The sequence below is a fragment of the Falco cherrug genome, chromosome 1 (assembly GCF_023634085.1).
Source record: "Falco cherrug isolate bFalChe1 chromosome 1, bFalChe1.pri, whole genome shotgun sequence".
In the NCBI taxonomy this organism is placed as follows: domain Eukaryota; kingdom Metazoa; phylum Chordata; class Aves; order Falconiformes; family Falconidae; genus Falco; species Falco cherrug.
In genome coordinates, this window is record NC_073697.1 from 73,759,098 (window position 1) to 73,779,080 (window position 19,983).

At 41.1% G+C, this 19,983-nt stretch overlaps 1 protein-coding gene and 2 long non-coding RNA genes across 8 annotated transcripts in view; 2 read left to right on the top strand and 1 right to left on the bottom strand.

The window, feature by feature from the left end:
• Positions 1-19,983, bottom strand: part of PDLIM5 (PDZ and LIM domain 5) — a 132,997-nt gene that overhangs the window by 13,128 nt on the left and 99,886 nt on the right. For all 6 annotated transcript variants that reach the window (XM_055722273.1, XM_055722198.1, XM_055721915.1 and 3 more), the window contains 2 exons: positions 17,584-17,756; positions 3,089-3,263 (listed from right to left, as the gene is read on the bottom strand). In XM_055722273.1, the coding sequence (XP_055578248.1) occupies positions 3,089-3,263; positions 17,584-17,756 (348 nt within the window). The remainder of the gene's footprint in view (positions 1-3,088; positions 3,264-17,583; positions 17,757-19,983) is intronic.
• Positions 6,401-10,294, top strand: LOC114017160 (uncharacterized). The gene is made up of 2 exons (XR_003562045.2): positions 6,401-8,586; positions 9,786-10,294. It is a non-coding gene; the product is annotated as an uncharacterized LOC114017160 (long non-coding RNA).
• Positions 13,414-17,347, top strand: LOC114017159 (uncharacterized). The gene is made up of 2 exons (XR_003562044.2): positions 13,414-15,204; positions 15,341-17,347. It is a non-coding gene; the product is annotated as an uncharacterized LOC114017159 (long non-coding RNA).

Genomic DNA, 19,983 nt, shown 5'->3' on the forward strand with positions numbered 1-19,983 from the left:
GGTATCAGTTACTATTCATGAAGAGGTGTCATTTACAATGGGGGACAATGGCTTAAGCACTGTCAAGCAGGGCTCTGCAGTTTCCCCTCACGCATCCACTAAGCAGCAAAGGCTGCTCTGTGGACCAATACACTCCCCTACTTAGAGGGCGGCAGTTCATCTCTTTCTTTAACAGTGATCAAAGCGGGAGAACCGAAGTAGCAGCAAGTGCTTTAAGGGCTGAGAGGAGAGGTTGGCTGCTCAAAAGCAATCTGCAGACCGTGCTGTGAAACCCCATGGCACAGAGCATCAGCGAACCCTGCTAAACCACAGGTACTGTAAAAGGCACTGAAGTTTCTTGCGTGAAAGATGCAGCATATATTGGATTAGCTATGCTCAGCTTTAATCTTAAACTGAAATGATAACAAAAAGGAAAGTTCATGGTTGTTCACATGTTATTTACTAGACACAAATCCAAAGCCCAGGGAATAAAAAGATCAGAATACTAAAGACAGACAAAACGAATATGCAGGCCAAACTTTTCAACAAATCAGATGAATCTCATCCCAAAAGCACGTAGACCTTTCTGATATTAATCTTTCATGTTACGGTGAAGCAAAAAATCTGGAGTAGAAAGGGTGTGCACCTATGCTGGGAATTCATGTAAGTTTTTTCTATTGTTTCAAGGGGATTCAGATAATTTATTTTTATTTCCCATATACAATGGGAGTAGGAAAAACTTCTCAAAAATATCACAGATCAGTTAGTAAAGAGTCCTCTAAAATTAACCCCATGTTAAGTGAACTGGTAGTGAACTATAAGAACAAAAATCTAATCAAAGTAAACAAGCTCAACTCAGTTGAACTCTAGAGATCAAGTGATTTGAGTTAGCTGCATCTTCTGATGCAGAATCCAAGCCAGGGCTCAAGAGGCTGCAAAAAGCCCTGGTGAAAAAGCCAATTTTCTATTATACTGAATGAAATTTATACAGTTCATAGAGCTCCTCATTTCTCAGGACTCATGTTTTCTACTCGAGTCTCTTTCTTTAACCATGGTGAAACATGGTGCAGGCTCTCCTATCTTTTTCATTGAAAAGACGGTACATAAATGAATAAAAAAGGAAACATTACAATGCATTACATTTCCTCTGTAGTTCAACAACACTAATGGGTGAACAAAAGACATTTTAAAAGAAGTACATCACTTCCAATAATCCCAGGAAATCTCTATTTTAGGGAAGAAATAAAATGCAAGGTAGATGAAAGTCAGGATGATTTGCACACTGACATGAAAAGTTATTACGGTTCCCTAGATGAGACAATAATGACTAACTGTCAGAAATCACTGACGGAACAATGCAAATTCTTCCTCCATATGAAATTCTGGATAACGAAAGGATATCTTAGGGGCTCAGAAGAATTTAACCTAATCTCATTTGGCAAACTCGTGTTTGTGTTGATTTTCTACACATGTCATACAAGTGTCAAGGACACTTAGCTACAACACCCAGAGTCCAGAGAGCCCACAAAAGAGCTTGAAATCTAACATTGCAGGAAATTATTATTAACCTAGTCCTAGCAATTGTTAAATCTCCGTTCCTTGCTTTTCCTATACAGATGGAGCCTGCTATTTTTTCTTCTTCTTAATTAGAAATTCTGGTTTATAAATCAAAATTTGTGACAAGTTAGTTTTATAATTCTATACTCTCTGATCGGTTTCCAACTAGCTAAATCTTCTCAGTTTTATTGGAAGGGGTGTGTAAGTGAAAATTAAGTTGCTTACTTTTCTTTGGTTTTACTTTTGCTCTACTCCATCCAGCTTTCTGGTTCTCTCTAAAACAGGTTGTAAGGCTGTGACTATATGCAGTTCACAATGTTCTTCCTCCACCAGTACTCCCATCCTCAGTTTTATTATGAAAAACGTGCATGAAGACAGTGTTCTGCATTATTGAAATTAAGCCCTAAAACACTGGTGACTAAGGAATCAAAACCCACAAAAGCAAAACAAAGCCCCGTTGTCAGAGAGCCTGCAGGATGAACAGAATCACAGAATCATTCAGGTTCAAAAAGACCTTTACGATCATCAAGTCCAACCATTAACTTAGTATGCCAAGCCTACCACTAAACCATGTACCTCAGCACCACATCTACACATCCTTTAAATACCTCCAGGGATGGTGACTCAACCTCTTCCAAAGCTTGACAACCCTTTTGGTGAAGAAATTTTTTCTAATATCCAAACTAAACCTCCCCTGGTGCAACTTGAGACCATTGCCTCTTGTTCTATTGCTCATTACTTGGCAGAAGAGACCAACAGCCACCTGCCTACAGTCTTCTTTGAGGTAGTTGTAGAGAGCAATAAGGTCCCCCCTCAGCCTCCTTTTTCTAGGCTAAACAATCGTAGTTCCCTCAGCCACTCCTGACAAGACCTGAGCTCCAGACCCTTCATGAGCTTTATTGCCCTTCTCTGGACATGCCCCAGCACCTCAGTGTCTTTCTTGCAGTGAAGGGCCCAACACTGAACACAGGATCTGAGGTGCAGCCTCATCAGTCCTGAGTACGGGGGGACGATCACTCCCCTGGTCCTGATGGCCACACTGTTTCTGATACAAGCCAGGATTCTATTGGCCTCCTTGGCCACCTGGGCACACTGCTGGCTCATGTTCATCTGGCCACCAGGCAGCACCCCCAGGTCCTTTCCCACCAGGCAGCTTTCCAGCCACTCTCCCCAAGCCTGTAGTGTTGTGGGGGGTTGTTGTGACCCAAGTGCAGGACCCGGCACTTCTCCCTGGTGAATCTCATGCAACTGGCCTCAGCCCATCGATCCAACCTTTTTATATCCCTCTGTAGCGCCTTCCCTCTCTCAAGTAGAACAACATTCCCACCCAACTTGGTGTCCTCCGCAAACTTACTGATGGCCACTCGATCCCCTTTTCCAGATCACTGATAAAGATATTAAACAGGACTGGCCCTGATACTGAGCCCTGGGGAACACCACTTGTGACCGGCCACCAACTGGATTTAACTCCATTCACCACAACCCTTTGGGCCTGGCCATGCAGCCAGTTTTTTTACACAGCTAAGTTTACACCCGGCAAATAGATACAAACCTAATAACTTGATCGCAGTGCGCACACATGGGAGTCCGCTTCCCTGCTGGAATATGCTCTGCCCTCTGAACCAACGTGTCTTGCTCGTTTAGCTGAGGTGCTGCTGCAAGTTTTTCACTTGGGACAGTTGTTCCAGGTGGTTTAACACTGTTTGATGTCCATCCACTGGCAGGAGCTGGGGAAAGCATGACAAAAGAATTTGGAAGACCATCTTTCAGTACCAAGTAAACTACCTTGAAATACAAGCAACCAGCAACATTTGTCTAACATCTCTGTCCAGAGTATATGCCTACTTAAAGGAACAAGTTAAGAAATGCTTCTTTTCCCCTCCTCCCCCATCAAGTAAGTCCCACCTCCTTTATGAAATGTCTGTGAAATAACACCGAATGGGTTTGGCTAACTTGTAGAAGCAGCGGACAAACTTCAACATACTGAAGAAGTTAGGTGAAAATATACAACCTGTGAAAGCATTATTTTGCTTTAGATACAAACACTGAAGCCAAGAATATCAAGTATATGAACAGAGACAGAAGAATATGACATACCTATTCAAAACACTTTTAAAGTGAGTGTAACAGATCATATGTCATTACTAACAGATTAAACAGGAGTACACATTCCACACAACCTGTACAGGAACTTAAAATACATTACTGTATAAGGAAAACATATTTCTAAATTGAATTTAAACACTAGATCACTAGATAGTGCCAATCTGAAGTACTCCAAAGGTCACGTTCACATCCTTTTTATAAAAGTTATGACACACATAAAAACCTGACGTTTTCAGAAATGTATACATCCACACACTTCAATTTGTGCCCAGGTTTTTAGAGTTGTGGAATAGACATAAGCTTTTATGGAGTACGAAAAATGCGTTTACAAAAATGAAAGGCACAGATGATACTGTTGCCAAGGGTAATGAGAAAATAAAGAGTCCTCTGCTTTTCTTTCCATGCTGTTGATATATGTACCTTGGTAACGTACAAGCTACAGCAACATGAGTTTATGGGAGCAGTTATTACTGTCAAGCAGAGAATTATTTTTCAAGTATACTAAAAAAAACCCAAACCCACCACATTTCCACAGCCTTTTGTTTGTAACCACAGACAAGAGAAATAGCGAGCATTTACTCAGTGTCTTGGCTTTACTACAGCCATACTAAACCTTGTAAATAAAAAAGCGAAATTAAAATCCAAGTGGAAACTCAAGAAACAACCAAGCAACGACACAGATGTAGAACAGCACAGCAATGATGCAGCTCGCCAACATAAGGTCAGGGCGTCAGTATGTAGCTTTGCACAAAAGACTAGTTTGTGGAGCTGTTAATATTTGTACTAGTCTTCCTCTCTCATCTTTCATATCATCTTCCAGGGGAAAGAAGAGAAATTATCATTATCTCCTGATAATGCTGATCAGCATTCAACCTACAGAAAAGTTGCAAATACCTTTCAGGTAAAACATCGCATTCCCTGCTGAAATGGAAATGGTATACTATTTTACGGAGAAGATAAATTTAAGCAACAGTGAATACACAGAAAAATTCAACAGAAATGCCAATCTCTTGTTCTTTTCAGAAGTAAGATAGCCACACACTACACAACTGAAAACAGTTATTTTGCTGACAGACTGCCTCCCCTCCCCATTTGTATATTTATAGACTAAGGTGACACAACTGGAAAAGAAATCCTGTTTAACACCAGTACTTTTTTATTATATTTTGTATTAATCCACTGACATGGGCACACTACCTAATTTTGCTTACTTTTTCTTTATATGAAGAGGCAATATCACACAATCACAGAATGGTTGGGGGTGGAAGGGACCTCTGGAGATCAGCTAGTCCAACCCCCTGCTAAAGCAGGTTCACCCAGAGCAGGTTGCACAGGATCACGTCCAGGTGGGTTTTGAATGTCTCCAGGGCAGGAGACTCCACAGCCTCTCTGGGCAGCCTGTGCCAGGGCTCCGACACCCTCAAAGTAAAGAAGTTTTTCCTCATATTCAGAAGGAACTGCCTGTGTTTCACTCGGTGCCGTCTCCCCTTGTCCTGTTGATGGGCACCACTGAAAAGAGCCTGGCCCCATCCTCTTGACACTTGCCCTTAAGACATTTGTAGACACTGATAAGATCCCCCTCTCAGTTTCCTTTTCTCCAGGCTACACAGGCCCAGCTCCCTCAGCCCTTCCTCATATGGGAGATGCTCCAGTCCCCTGATCATCTTCATAACCCTCCGCTGGGCCCTCCCCAGCAGTTCCCTGTCTCTTGAACTAGGAGCCCAGAACTGGACCCAGCACTCCAGGTGTGGCCTCACCAGGGCAGAGTAGAGGGGGAGGACAACCTCCCTCGACCTGCTGGCCATGCTCCTCCTAACGCACCCCAGGATGGTAGCATTGGCCCTCTTGCCCACCAGGCACACTGCTGGCTCGTGGTCAGCTTGCTGTCCACCAGGGCTCCCAGGACCTTCTCTGCAGAGCTGCCTTCCAGCAGGTCAACCCCAGCCTGTACTGGTGTATGGGGTTGCTCCTCCCCAGGTGCAGGACCCTACACTTGCCCTTATTGAACTTCATGAGGTTCCCCTTCACCCAGCTCTCTGGCCTGTCCAGGTCTCACTGAATGGCAGCGCAGCCCTCTGGTGTGTCAGCCACTGCTCCCAGTTTTGTATCATCAGCAAACCTGCCGAGGGTGCACTCAGTCCCCTCATCCAGGTCACTGATGACTAAGTTGAAGAGGACCGGACCCAGCACTGACCCCAGGGGCACACCGGTAGCTACAGCTCTCCAGCCAGACTCTGCACCACTGATCACAACCTCTGAGCTCTGCCATTCAGCCAGTTCTCGATCCACCTCACTGTCCGCTCCTCTAACCCACATGCCCTTGGCTTAACTGTGAGGATGTTACAGGAGACAGTGTCAAAAGCCTTGCTGAGGTCAAGGCAGTCAACACCCACTGCTCTCCCCTCATCTACCCAGCCAGTCATTCCATCACAGAAGGCTATCAGAATGGTCAGGCATGATTTCCCCTTGGTGAATACATGTTGACTATACTCCTGATGTTTTCCTCCACAAGCTTATAGTCATATGCTTTTTATTTTTTCCCCCTAACTGGTTGGTTCATCAAATTTCCTCAAATCAGGTCATTTCAAGACTGACTCTTTGGGATCCTTTCCATATTTTATGTAGCAAAAAGTATACCAGTTCATCAGAGTATTTTTGTTGGGTTTTGTTTTATTTTGTTGTTGCTTTTTTAAAATACAAGACTGTTGATTAAATTTAATGTATAATTTACTATATCTTGAAAAAATAACATCTTGATTTTAAAAACATTCAGCATTCCTGAGTAGAAAGTAGCAGCACTTGATCTTCAACAAGTCACTCTGCTACTGTAGCTCATTTAAGATTATAAATGGCTGCTAAACTGAAAACATAGGAATGGGGGGAAAAAATGGGAAAGGTGGCATAAAGGCTTTGAAGACATGAACAAAAGTGGTTTTGATTAATATCACTTTCCTCCTCTGTCATCACACATGGCTTTCTAGTTTTCAGATCCCATTTCATGAGAAGACAAAAATGCACACTAAAACCAAATCTGTTTGAAGACTGCTTTTGCCATAAATCAAATTGCAGCACAGCTTCTAGTATATTACTAATTTCTGTTTGAGTTATCTGCTGAAAGACAAAGCCCATTCAGACACATCAGCTAGCTCGTTTGCACTACATAGTTAAAAATGTCCTTCTGTTTGCTTAAAGGAAAAAAAGTACAAACATCACAATCATTCCCTTTTCTTTGGTCTCATTACAACTTTCATTAATGCTTTTTTTATGAATGATGCTCTTCTGAAAACTACCCAACTTTAAAGTTACTACTGGCCAGGAGCAGAATTTGTCTACATAAACTTTCTCTACAGAGTTGTTAAACAGTAATTTCTGAGTTACTCAAAGCACTAAAAAAAGAAGAGAAGGAGACAGTCCGTCAGTTTGGGAAACAACTTCAGTCTATTAATGACCTTATGTTAAAACAAAACCTCTCTTTCAAGTGAACCATAATATAAACCACACAAATTAGTACTGTTAAGCAAGAGCTGTGTCCTGAGGAAAAACAAGCTTGGCATTTAGTGCTGAGGACCAGCAAAGGCAAATGGACCCGCTCCACTTCCACTGAAATCAGTGAACTCAAGTTCAATGCCCAGACCTTCAGCAGATGCAGGGTGACACAGGACTCCCATGGGATCACAGCCACTATGCAAACAGCATAGGGGAACAGCAAATAAGCCCTACGCCTTCAGTACTTCTATATTTACCACAATATTTTTGGATACTGGACAAAACCTAAGTTTTAAAAGGCTTTTCCACTGTCATTTGTAAATTTCTATCACTATTTGGTCTGCTATGATGGGAACAATATCTCATTGATTGCTGCAGATGCTGTCAGAAAAGGTTGCTTTCTGCTCAAAAATCCTTGAAAAGCAAGACTATACAGTATTTTCTTAAACACTCACTTCTTCCACCTCTTAAGGCCAATGTAATGCCCATGCTCACAGTTCGTCCCCACTGCATTCTCTCAAGGGGTACTTTTCTCTTTGCTGGTAGTCACGCTAATACCTTGCACAGTATTAGTCCTCTCTATTCCTTTTCTTAATTGGACTCAAGTTGCTTTTAGTTCAGATTTTCCATCCTAAAGAAGAGCTGTTAGTTTGCTTCCATCACCCTTAGATCCATACTCTTATTAAAGAAAATGCACTGCTAAAGTACAGCAATAGATATTTCACCACATTTATTATACTGGTTTCTTTGTAAACTTTCTACAGTTGTTCTGCTGGATTTTTTTCCCCCCGTAGATCATCCTCTCTTTCTCACCACTTGATTTGCCTCAGTCTTACCTTCCTCCTTCCCATCTGAACACCAGACAGAGGACAGTTTTTATTGCCCACTTGTGTCTTTCCATAGGCCACAAACACACCTTTAACACCCTAGTAATTTTACCAAAGGTTTATTAATTCCACTGCAAGCCATTGAACACTTTTTTGTTGGTGGTGGCATTTTTGTTTGGTTGGGTTTTTTTGAGAATAAAAAAAAAAACCAACAACTAAACACCACAACAAAGCCAAACAAACAGTATTAGTCACCTACTTAAAATCTATATGAATTCTCAGTATGTATTTCCAACAATATTCCACCTCTTAGAGCTACAGAATTTCAAATATGAGGTCTGTTTTCTTGTTTAGAATGAACATTGGTGTCTCCCAACTATCCTTCCACTTAAACATCAAGTTTAACACTCCTTTACTGGACAAGATGTTTTTCCTGCAAGCAGAGAGGAAGGGGAGAGACTCAGAGTTCCCGCACTCTTCTCCGCTCCTTTCTTTTCCCTACTCCCTTGGAAACTTTTCAGGCTGAAACACAACCACATGATTTAAAGAAAAACATCAAGCTGGGAAAACACATGCAGATGTTTTTTCTTGCAATGAGAAGCTTTTACCAGGGCACACCAGTAATAACAAGGTAGGTACAAATTATGACATTCAATTTAAGAAAAGACCTCTCAACTCTTGGCAATTAGTCTGTTTTCCTGTGGCTTATGTATATACTTTGCTTTTTACCTTTTACATACATGATTTTGGATCCCATCAGCAGCTCTGTTCTCAAAGAGTGCTGGGGAGGTGCCCTAGTACCCAAGATCTAGCAAGGTGTGCGCATATTTTTAATTGCAAATGATGGCAGTGTGGGGATGGGAAAGGAAACCACTCCAGCTACCTCACGACACAATCTCACCACGTGTTTTCTGGGGACCACCTTTGTTGCTAGAAATGGGACAGAGCGCAGCAACTTTCGTGCATGCTCTGAAGAGTTACAAGTTATAATAAGCAAATACTTCTATAAAAATATAATAAATAAATAAAATACATATTAGAATAATAAAGAACTATATACCCCATCAGGAGCTGTTCTACCCTGAGTGCCAGAGAAGTCTGGGTCCTCTGCAAGCCATGAAAAGATCTCTGTAGCCAAGCTGGGGGGTTTTGCAGGCTTCACCTCGCCTTCACTCTCGTTAATTAAACGTTCTAAGGCACTGTTGATTTGCACCTGTGTATTGTCATAGCTGGCTTTTCTAAAACAGAAAACACTCTGTACCTGGCTATTAACCTTCTACTTTATTAAGTTTAAGTTTAGCAAACCCTCAATGTTTGCTTTCACTAAACTCCTCGGTACGGCCAGTTTAATATTTAACAAAGTTTTAGGCAAGGTAAAGAGTTGGCTTTTTTTGTTTTTCAAAAATCCGTGTGACTTTGCCCTTGCTAGACTAACAATAGGCTGTTCCATTGCTGAGCACATGGATAACCGCAAACACTGGCAAAAGGTTTGGAAGACAAAGGGAGAAAGGCGGATACATGGCAGTGCCAAAGTCACTTTGACAGAGGTTCTCCAGTGCGTAGCAACAATACAACAGCCTGAACTGTTTAATGCTCACTTAAACATAACATCAGACTTCATGTAATATCTATAAATAACAATGCTACTTTAAGCAGTGGGAGTGCCAGAACTTCATTTTAAAGTGTTCTAACTTGGTGATTTACACACTGCTATCAAACTACTGTATTATAAATGGAAAATATAAAGCTTCATACGTCCAATTTTCTGACTTTTCTTAATATATCTGTACAGTAAGAAATCTTCCTGTTCCTTCCCTCCAAACCAAACAGATGGCCGGATGAGGCAACGTGTCTGAAAAGCTCGGCTGTCAGCTTGTTACATTAGCCGTATGTAACACCCCATCCACTCCCAGGACCGCATGAAATTGCAGAAGTTCAATGGAGAAAGCTACAGGGCAAGCAAGATGAGAGAAAAAAACCCAACAACAACAAACCCTCCAAAAACACACACAAAAACGCACCCAAACCCCCTGTGTTCAGCAGTTCTCATTTTGTTTCTTACGGAGTCCTGGAAGTTTGTTCAGAGCTAAAACCCCACCACTGATTAAAGGCAGAACAGGAAGGATTAAACCATTATCATATCTTTAAATGCCGGGGAAGACTGGTATGTGCCCCGTGGAAAATCACAACAGGTGCCACCCCGGCCCAATTTCAACAACCCCTGCAACTGGAGGGGCTAGTTCCTGCACTAGCAACCAGCCTTTCAACTGGAAAGGCTCCGGCTAAATTAGCTGTAAAGCATCTTAATTAAAACGAGTATGGTGGTTTTGGCTCACTCAGTCTGTCTCCTTGTGATTTGTTACATCACATACCGTCACAAATTTGGCACAACTGGCGTCGCTTTTACCGAAAATGTGCCTCAAGAAAAAAAAAGAGAAAAATGAAGACCTGTACAATAGTGTTTCGTTTCTCTGGAGTGACAGTTTAGAAACCCATTTGGTAGCTTTCCACAGATAACATCTTGCCTCCCTTGCTTTTAGCTCCTGTTCTGACCTCAACAGCTTGGCTATGCCAAGCTGTCCAGTCTCGCTCACACACAGATTATCTGCCACTTTCATGGAGCTGATGTTTAACACTGAATAGTGACAAGAATGCATTTATCAGAGAAATATCGGAGGTTCGTTTGTTGAACAAGTATTAGGCATAATTCTTGGGTGTCCTACACCTGTACATCTAAACAGGACACGTCACTGTTCTGAGGTGGCGCTAGCAAATGAAGAGGAACTGATCTGGCAAGTCAGTCCGTGACAACAGGCTAGTTGCTTTTTAACAAATCAAAGATGATGAGCGTCTAATTTTGAAAGTCAGTGAACGTTCCCCACTTGATGGGTGCAAATTAACCAGGGACAAATAATCTCTTCACCTCCGTTTAAATGACTAGAGAAAGGAATGTGCATTTGACTTATGTATGTAATTAGTTTAAGTGCACAGCTTGGTGTGATAGCACATGATTTTAGCAACACCAAATCACAGGAAAATTGTCAAAGGTCACATTTGTAAGAGAAAGCCGAGTTTCTGTTCATCAGACCCTGTAGCTCAGGCACACCAGGTCATTCTGCCTCATTCCATGCATTTCTGCATCACTACTATGATCTACCCCTTCTTAAATATAAACATTCAACTTTCAGAAACATCATTTTTTCACCATGTCTGCTGGAGTTACAATTTCATACTACCAACAAATTAAAGCTGACACTTACAAATTACTCTGGTTTCACAATGGGTTTTGCTTGGCTAAGTGACTTCACATTACTTAACTTGTAAGAACAAGTTCTTGTGGTTTGCTGTCACATGATGATATAATCATTTAGATCAGATGAAAAATTAATAAGAATAACAGTCCGTACACTAGGATCAGGAAGCTTTTGTGTTTTGACCTTTCAATCATACCAGTATTATGGACACGGATTTCTGTTTTTATGAATGGTGACTGCATCATGGAGGAGCAAACTTTAACAACCTTTTTCAGTAAAAAATACTAGAACTGTTTATATTTTGGGACTGTTTCTAGCAGAGGCCTTGCCAATGATATAAGGATTAGCCTTAACAACTTTTAGTGTTACACCAGTTTCTTCCCCAAGTTCAGACCATGGTCCTCAATGGGCATGCAGCTCCTCGAACCCCTATAATAATTAGTCCTGCCTTTAATTTCCTGTTCTACAAAGGAAACAAATTAGGATAAGAGCGCTCTAAAAACAAAACTCAGAACAAGGTGATGGTGACACAATAGTTTGGTTGCATTTTCCATGCAAAGATATTCCAAAAGCTGATGAGCTATCAGATTAACTTACCCATTCAGGGTGTCTTATAAGATCAACAGAACTGAAACAAGGGCTGGGGTAATGGCAAATGAAACACAGAAACACAAAGGTGACAAGGACAGTAAGTGCTGCAGTCCAACCCTTTACGGACCTTGAGCAAGGCCTTACTGGCAGGACCAAGCATTCTGCGATAGCACAATAAATCTTGGTGCCTTCCTCCCTCTCCCCAGCTTCATACTGTTTGACCTTCTGGGCAGACTCCCCAGTCTGATAATGGTCTGGACTTTTACCCTATTTTCCTCAGCAAATCTCTACAGAATAAGTGGCAAGGAAGGAGACAAAGACCCAAACTGCCAGTATATGCAGGACAGGATGTCAAATCACACCTATGAGCAGGCTTGTATTTTCTCCTGCTTTTAAAGTTCTAATATTATCCAGGGAATGGGATAAACGAAAAAAAAATGCAGCAAGACAGCACACTAAGGATAACTCCAGAGATGGTAAATGCAAGTCTACCAAACACAAAAAAACAACTGCAAGGAAATAGCAAAGTTTTTCAAAGTTGCCTGGGGAGCAATTTTTCTGTGCTTACAGTCAGCTTCCAAGTGTGTTCCCTTTGCTGAAGGGAGCATGTGCTTAACACATGTGCTGGCTCGGGATTAAGCAACTGACAGTTGTGAGCACTGCAGAATATGCTGACATTCCCAAGCAGCTCTACTGGAAGGGGATTATATATCCCAGTGGTATCAGGCTGAGAGAGACCCTGGGAATAAGGAAATTGGCACATGTGGGTAACTGGTCACTTAAAACTGCAATCTTCAGATACTTGTATCGCAAACCCTCCCCATCCCATCCTTGTAACTCAGCTGCCAAGCCTAGGAAGAACGTAGGTCATCAATCATGATGAAACCCTCCTCTCCAAGCAGCAAACCAGCTCTTCTGGCCACCAGCTGTACCAGCTCACCGTGGTAACCCCATGATCCCACCAGACCCCTGCAAGCAAAGCAGGATGCTGCCTGCCCAGCTCCTGTACGGGAAGGCAGGACATGGCAGTGGCAGGACAGTGCCTGGCACCCAGCCTCTCCAGCTCCCACGGCACCAACAGCATCTTGAAGACACAAGGAAAGAGGAGGCAATTTCACGTGAGAAATGTAACACTGGAAGTCCTGACCTCTTCTGACCATTACAGATCTTGTTGCGCTTTCGGCAAGAACAGTTTGTCTCCTGGCCAAACTCCAGTTTGTGTAACTGCATTTACTGGGTAATTATACTTTCTTAAACTGTCCCAGCAGTTTCAATTTGCCACGGTGCTGTTGACTTCCTTTCAAGATGCCGTGGAGTGTTACAGCCTGCTGACAAGCAGCTGTTACATTTCACCCAAGAAGTGACTGCATGGCAGTGGTGGGTGAAAACCATTCCTGTGCGTGCATCATGTGCTTGCACATGGTACTGAGACTGGAAAATGCTTTGGGGTTGCTTGGGGGTGAGCAATGCTACATGGGCATAGGGTAACACTTAGTTACCAACTGGTAGAATAACTCACTGCCATGTAGATAGGATGTTCTGGGTACCTTTTTTTTTTTTTTTTTAATTAAATATAAACTTGTAAAAAGCCTTTCCCTCTGGTGGGTGAACAGAACATCATAGCTCAACAAAAATGAAGTCCGAACTATTACGAATCCTAGCCTGTACACTGAACACACAGTAACGTGCGTTAAACCACAATTTGACTTATTTCAACAATTGAAAAATATCAACAATACAGACAAGACAGGTTGGTAGCAAATGCATTATTTGGAAACCACTGCCCAGGTAGATGACACAGCTGCACTGTGTGCACACCTCACCTGCTCCCCATCTTCAACCCCTTGTGCACCCTATGTGCCAAAGATCAGATTTTTTTCCTTTGTTTGTTTGACAAGCCAGGCTTTTATCCTGCTTATCCAGCTTCTTACCCATGCCTTAAAAGAAAGCATGAGGCAGCCATCCCTCATTTCCTTTACCAAACCACTGAGGAATCCTTTAATATCAGGATTTTATTCCAAAGGGGAATAAAACCTGTTACCTTCACAGAGGGTGACTAGCAAAATAGCATTCACGGGTACTCCATGAGTGCCCTCCAACAGCAGATGAGGATAAGTCAGTTCCAAGGGTGCTACCACTGCGAGATCACTTGGATCACAATTGAGTTCTGTACAGTGACGCCCAGTTCCTGAAGCATCTCCAGGTTCACTATCTCAGCCATTCAACTTAGATCATCTTTTTCATCAACAGCTTTTTCTTTCCAGGTTGTGAAATAGAGGTCATCGGAGCTCATACCTCAGTTGCAACAAAAACCCTCTGACATCTTTGGGTATCTCTGCACAATCTTAAAAGGAAAAAAAAAAGCCCACAAAAAAAAAAAAACCTAAACAAAAACCTACCACCCAAAAAACCTAAACACACAACAAAACCTCCACAAATCCTATACCAAATCAACAAAAAAGGAACCATGCTACTTTTAATAAAAATATGTAAGGGTATTCTCTGGTGATCTATCCAAGAAAGGGAGATTCCAGCTAAGAAACAAATGATGCTCTCTGACCAAATGACTTATGAGCATCTTAATAAATAAAATCACTAGTAATATTCATGACATGCCATCAAACAGCAGATTAAAGCTTCCCTAGACACAAACAAAATCCTGCAACATGCCTGCTTTGCTATGGAAACAACTCGATGTTATACTCCAAGTTTCAGTTATTAATAGCATACTGATATACACATTTGCATAAGATTATGTCTTCCTTCTAATTATTTCCTAAGCTAGGCTTCAACTATGAAATCAAGAGGGTTTTGTTTGTTTAAAATCTTGTGAGACTGATGATGCCAAATTTTGTTTGGCCTGTGAAGCACTGGCAATTTTACTTTTAAAAAACTTCATGCTCACAGACTGCAAACAAACGGTAGAATTAATGACAGAAGTCCAAACATACCCTGAAACAGTTATAGTTTTTCTTCAACATCTGACTAATTTTATGAACACACTCAACTATTGAAACAGTTTTACCTGTCAGACTGCTGGTTTCAGCCTGAGTAAGCTCAGGTACAGCAAAACGTTGGATTTTTTTTTTTTGTAAAATTTAGGTCTGAGAAAAAAAGGCTGATCCCGCCTCTGTTGTAACCGTGCTCGGGTTACAACATGCATGACTTGCATGGGTCGTGCTCCCATCTGCTAGTTTTGCATTACTGACCCCTTGAACAACATGGGCAATGCGTGGCACATCAAACCGGAGGTGAGCCTAGAGCAGGTTTACAGGGCACAACTGCAGTGAAACCTGTCAGATAACCTGAGGACAAGTCTCCGGCCCATCGGCTACTCCTGGAATTTCAATGGAATCATTAAACGCTTCCTTTCAACTCAGAAATCAGGCTAGCAGGAGCATCAGGTATGCCACTTCTTCACTCATTTGCAGGCAAGATGAAGGTGCCTTCAGACTGATGAAGTCAGATAATGTAAAAGATGAACAAAGCCCAAGAGCATTTTGACATCTCCAAACAGTCCGGTTTTCCTCTCTGTTTCAGCAAGCAGCTCCACATACAGGGGACAAGCACAGACCGGCTTCCCGTGGCAGTGCGTGACTCCTCATGCTCCTAAGATGCAAAGGCTGAGGCTCCTCCGGCACCTGGGACATCACACCTTCTCCTGCCCCTGTGCATTCTCAGGCAGCTGCCATCTGCACTGCTGCGTTTTCTTCCCTGCACTTTTGTGTTTTAGGAAACTTTGGGTTTTCAGTGTCTCTTTCTTCTACCGTTTTTATTTCTGGCTCTCTCAATATTCCTGGAGCAGATAATGACTTTGCTTCTTTGGAAGTTGAGCAGTGCACCTCAGGACCTTACAGCAAGGCAGCACAGAGCTGGCATCCTCACAACCATTGCCTTCCACCAGCTTCTCTATCAGTATAAATTTCACAAGTTTTTTGTAAGCCACTCTGGAACATAACAACTGAAAACTCTCTGGCTGGCTTTCCCCACCACTTACCTAATTGGTACCTCTAATGTGAAAAAAGATACTTTCACATTATCCAAGAGCATAAGCACAGATTTTCAGAGAAGTACAGAATCAAGTGTAATTTAACTAATCCTTTTAAATTTTTATCCTTTGCGTGTTCATCATTAACCAAAAAAAAAGAAGTCTATTTCAAACATTAGACTTGTACTAATACTACAACTAATCGTAATGCAGTAGGATTTAGCAGTGAACACCTACCAACATACTGAAAATGGGTGTGGCACTACTGAAACCCCAAGCTGACAAGTGACTTCTGTGCAAATAAAATCAATTTATCACTTGGTGAGACAGCAAGAGAGTTATGTCAAACACTGAGCACAATCAGTTGCTTACAAAAAATGCAGGACTATCATACTGCCCCCAAACATTTGCCTTAAGGACACACGTCACCAAAAATGTAACTTTAAAAAGAGTCGATTGATTATTTTTTTTTCCCCTCGAATGAAAAGTAACTTAAAGTAGCAGAACAATGCTAGAATAACCTAAATTTAAATAAGTCTTTATGTTGTGCTTAGGAATGTACTGGGTATTTGATGAGGATAGACGTGACAGCGTATCGCCACCTTGAGGCTCGCTAGCAGAACTGCATGTCCACAACAAAACATATATTTGTTACCAAGCCCAACAGTAATTTAGCCACATGTGCTAAAGGCATTGCATAAAACACACAGCATTAACCCCATATGTTTTATCTTTATTTTTATGCCAAAGCCTCTGTAGTTCCTTTTCTGGATTGGATATACTTTTAAAGTGGGAAAATCCTTAATAGTAGAACAACAACAACAACAAAAGTATTTAGCATCTTAGATCTTGTCAGAAAGAGAAAGGAGAATATTAATCTCATTCTTCCAGAAGAATTTGCAGTTGAAGCTTCCTTATTAATACAGATTTCCTAGAGCCTTTGAAATTACTACTCCAGTTCAGCATCAAGGACTTACTCAGTTTAAGAAAGAAGCTACTTTAAAAAGATTACCCCAAATTACTGCATGTAATATTAAAAAAAACAGGTGCACACTTACACACATCACACATTTTAATACAGATATGGTTATAACATAACAATGTTCGTAATCAAAATAGCAGGCCTTCCAGACACAAGGCATTTTGGTGTGGGTTTCGAGGGATAAGAATTACCAAACTGCAATAAACGGTAGCAGCTATGTAAATTGTCCTTGAAATAACCCACCTTTAAACAAATCTCCATATCACAATAGATCACATATCTATGCAATACTCTGGCACCCAGCTCCAATAAAATCTACAAATGTCAAAAATATAACCGCTCCAATGTTCTAACCCCTTTTTCCTTTTTTTTTTTTTTTTTAATTAACATCTGCTTCAGAAAAGATCACTTGGAAAACATATGTCTGTTATATTCCTACCCCTGAAATAGTATGGAATATGCTCTGTTGAATTTAGTCACATGGGAAGCACCAAGTTGAAACTGTGAGGTGTGTGTGTGTACATATATATATATTTGATGGGTATATATGCTTTTAATAGACATGAGAGACATCTGATTTTTCTTGTTTGCAAAATCAGATATATCTATGAAGCTGCTTACATAGGGCTACTGGGTTACTAAAACTGCTAAATCCGTTTGTTTGGAAAAGGAGAGAAGAAAAAGTGGTCAGTACTCAAAACACACAAATAGACATCTGAAGGCTGTTGGTTTTTTACACCCAAGGTGCAGTCTGTTCTCCTGAGCTATCCAAAGGTCTTTAAACAAACGAGAAAAAGCCTCACTGGGAGTTACCTGCTTGGTTTGCAGGCTGCCAGCCCGAGTACTTGGCAGCACCGGGGGGTCCCCCTGGCTTGAGGGGGGCGGCCGGGGTGGCACTGGTGGGAGCAGCGTTTTCTTGGCAGGCAGGCATGCTCCTCACGGAGGGGGCTGTAACTGCAGCAGGCTGGGTGGTCTCCAGGGAATCACTGTTCAGAAACAAGGGAGGAAAAAATAAAATTGATTTCTTACTAGGACAAGAGCATCTGTGAAACAGAGATGTGGAGCGACATCCCAGCACCTCAGTGCAACAGAGCAGAAGCCACTACTCTGTCATCACTGATGGTGGGGCAATCACCCCAGAACAATGCTGTGGCATTTACGTTTTCAAGCTGCTTTTGAAGAACTAGATACTTGAGTAATTTCCATCAAAAGTCAATACAGACAACTAAATCCCTTCACAAATTCAATTTAAAATAATTAAGTGTTGACATGATACAGGTTAAAGCAGAATCCTTACTGTAAATTTGGTACACTCCCAGACTTTTTCAATACCTTTTTTTTTTCCTTGGCGAGTAGGCAAATACTCATATAGTCAGATTATACTTGTAGATCTCAATAAAAATCATCAATCTAAAAGTGACTGAATTAAATGCAATTTTATTCTATGGGGCACTGTTTCAACAAATTATTTAGTGTTTTAAGAGCTGTAAGTTTCTTTATTCATTAAACAACAGGCACACAGTATCTTGTATTGCCTCTTTAGAGCAGTTTAAAGCAGTTTTATATTTTAAGGGTTAGTAGAACTCTTTTAGATATTTAAAAACATGCATGAAGAAAACTGCATTTAATCACAATTCAAGTAGGGGGTAAGTAGCCACTCACTATATTGGCAGCAAGAAAATTTTTCATTTCTTATTTCCAGAGGCTGTTCAAGAATGGGGAAGTTACCATTACAAAATTTTCATACAGTGTAACAGTATCTATATAATGGACATTTGCTGTTGGGAAACTGAAAACAACTATTTTCATTTTTTTAAAAATAATCTTCATAGAGTAGTAATTACTAATGAAGGTTATTTGCAAACTGAAAGGATCACAAAACCAGGAAATTAACAACATTGCAAAATACAGCCAAAATAACTACAAATACATATATTGTGCAATGTAGAAACCCATGAGGTGACATATTAGGAGCCTTGTATTCTTTTCCTCCACTGAAGAAAAACAAATTTACAGCACATGTGCATTATGGATATTTCACTGGGTTCTGTCACAGAATTACAGATTGTGCCAACTTCGTAAAGTAAAAATCCTTGAGCTATTTTTAGTTTACACGTATTGCACACGCACAACATTGCCTTGCCCGTGCAACAGGCAAGAACTTGAACACACCATGAGGCCAAAAAGCAAGTTCATAACCTTATTTTTTTTTGTCTTTAAATTTACAGGGTTAATAACTGATGTATTTACAATCTTTCTCTGGGTAAGGGATAAAAAAAAAAAAGATTCACAGTTGAGAGAATATATATGAACGCTCAGTTTAATAAGTAACAGCTGTTGCATTTGTAGGCTTTTGGTATCAGCAGTAGCTGTGCTGAACTGACACACTGATGGATTTGCTATACGTAGCATGCACAAGCCCAGTGAAGCACAAAGTGAGATCTTGTATTCTGTTACATTCAAATGCTAAAAGATATTTAAAGACATGTGTATAGCACAAATGGAGGCATTTAAGGTACACGTTAGACTCCTTAAAGGCTTAGTAGACACGTCTTTTTGGGCAACAGATTTTGGAGCAGTGGAAATATACTGCATGAACGTGCTGTTGTAGACTAAAAAAAAATGTTAGGAGGACACCCTCTGACATGAAGTAGCAGCTCAGCGGTTGAAGATGACAAGGTAGTTTAAGACTGGCTTCTACTATGAAAAAAAAAAAATGTGTCTGCAACTTCAGTGTCACAGAAACATCCTTCTGCACTGTTGAGTACATTTGACAGGTAACCCATGACACTCGCTCCACACCAGAGCCCCATTACAACTTTAACAATTCCGAAAAAAAACTGTTGATCCTAAAAAAAGGAGAGTTTCCTCCTTTGCCATCTAAAAGACTCATCACCACTGTCAACTCACTTGTTAAGTCTAGCACCTCTTTACCGTCTTTGCCTGGAACATAAAAGTCATAAATAATACAAAACATACGTCACAAATAAGGAAATCCTGCTGAATCAGCAGCTGTCTACACAGAAGTGACTACTTAACAAGCAAAAATGGATGCAAGACAAGCAAAAAGGGTATCCTTCAGGCAGAAGAAGGATAGAAAACGGTGGAAATGGCTGTAAAACTGCAGCCTTATTGTAGAGATAGGCAAGGAAAGAGACACTAACACACTTGTTAGTTGTAACGCTGATGGGCATCTCCACCATTGCCATTTTT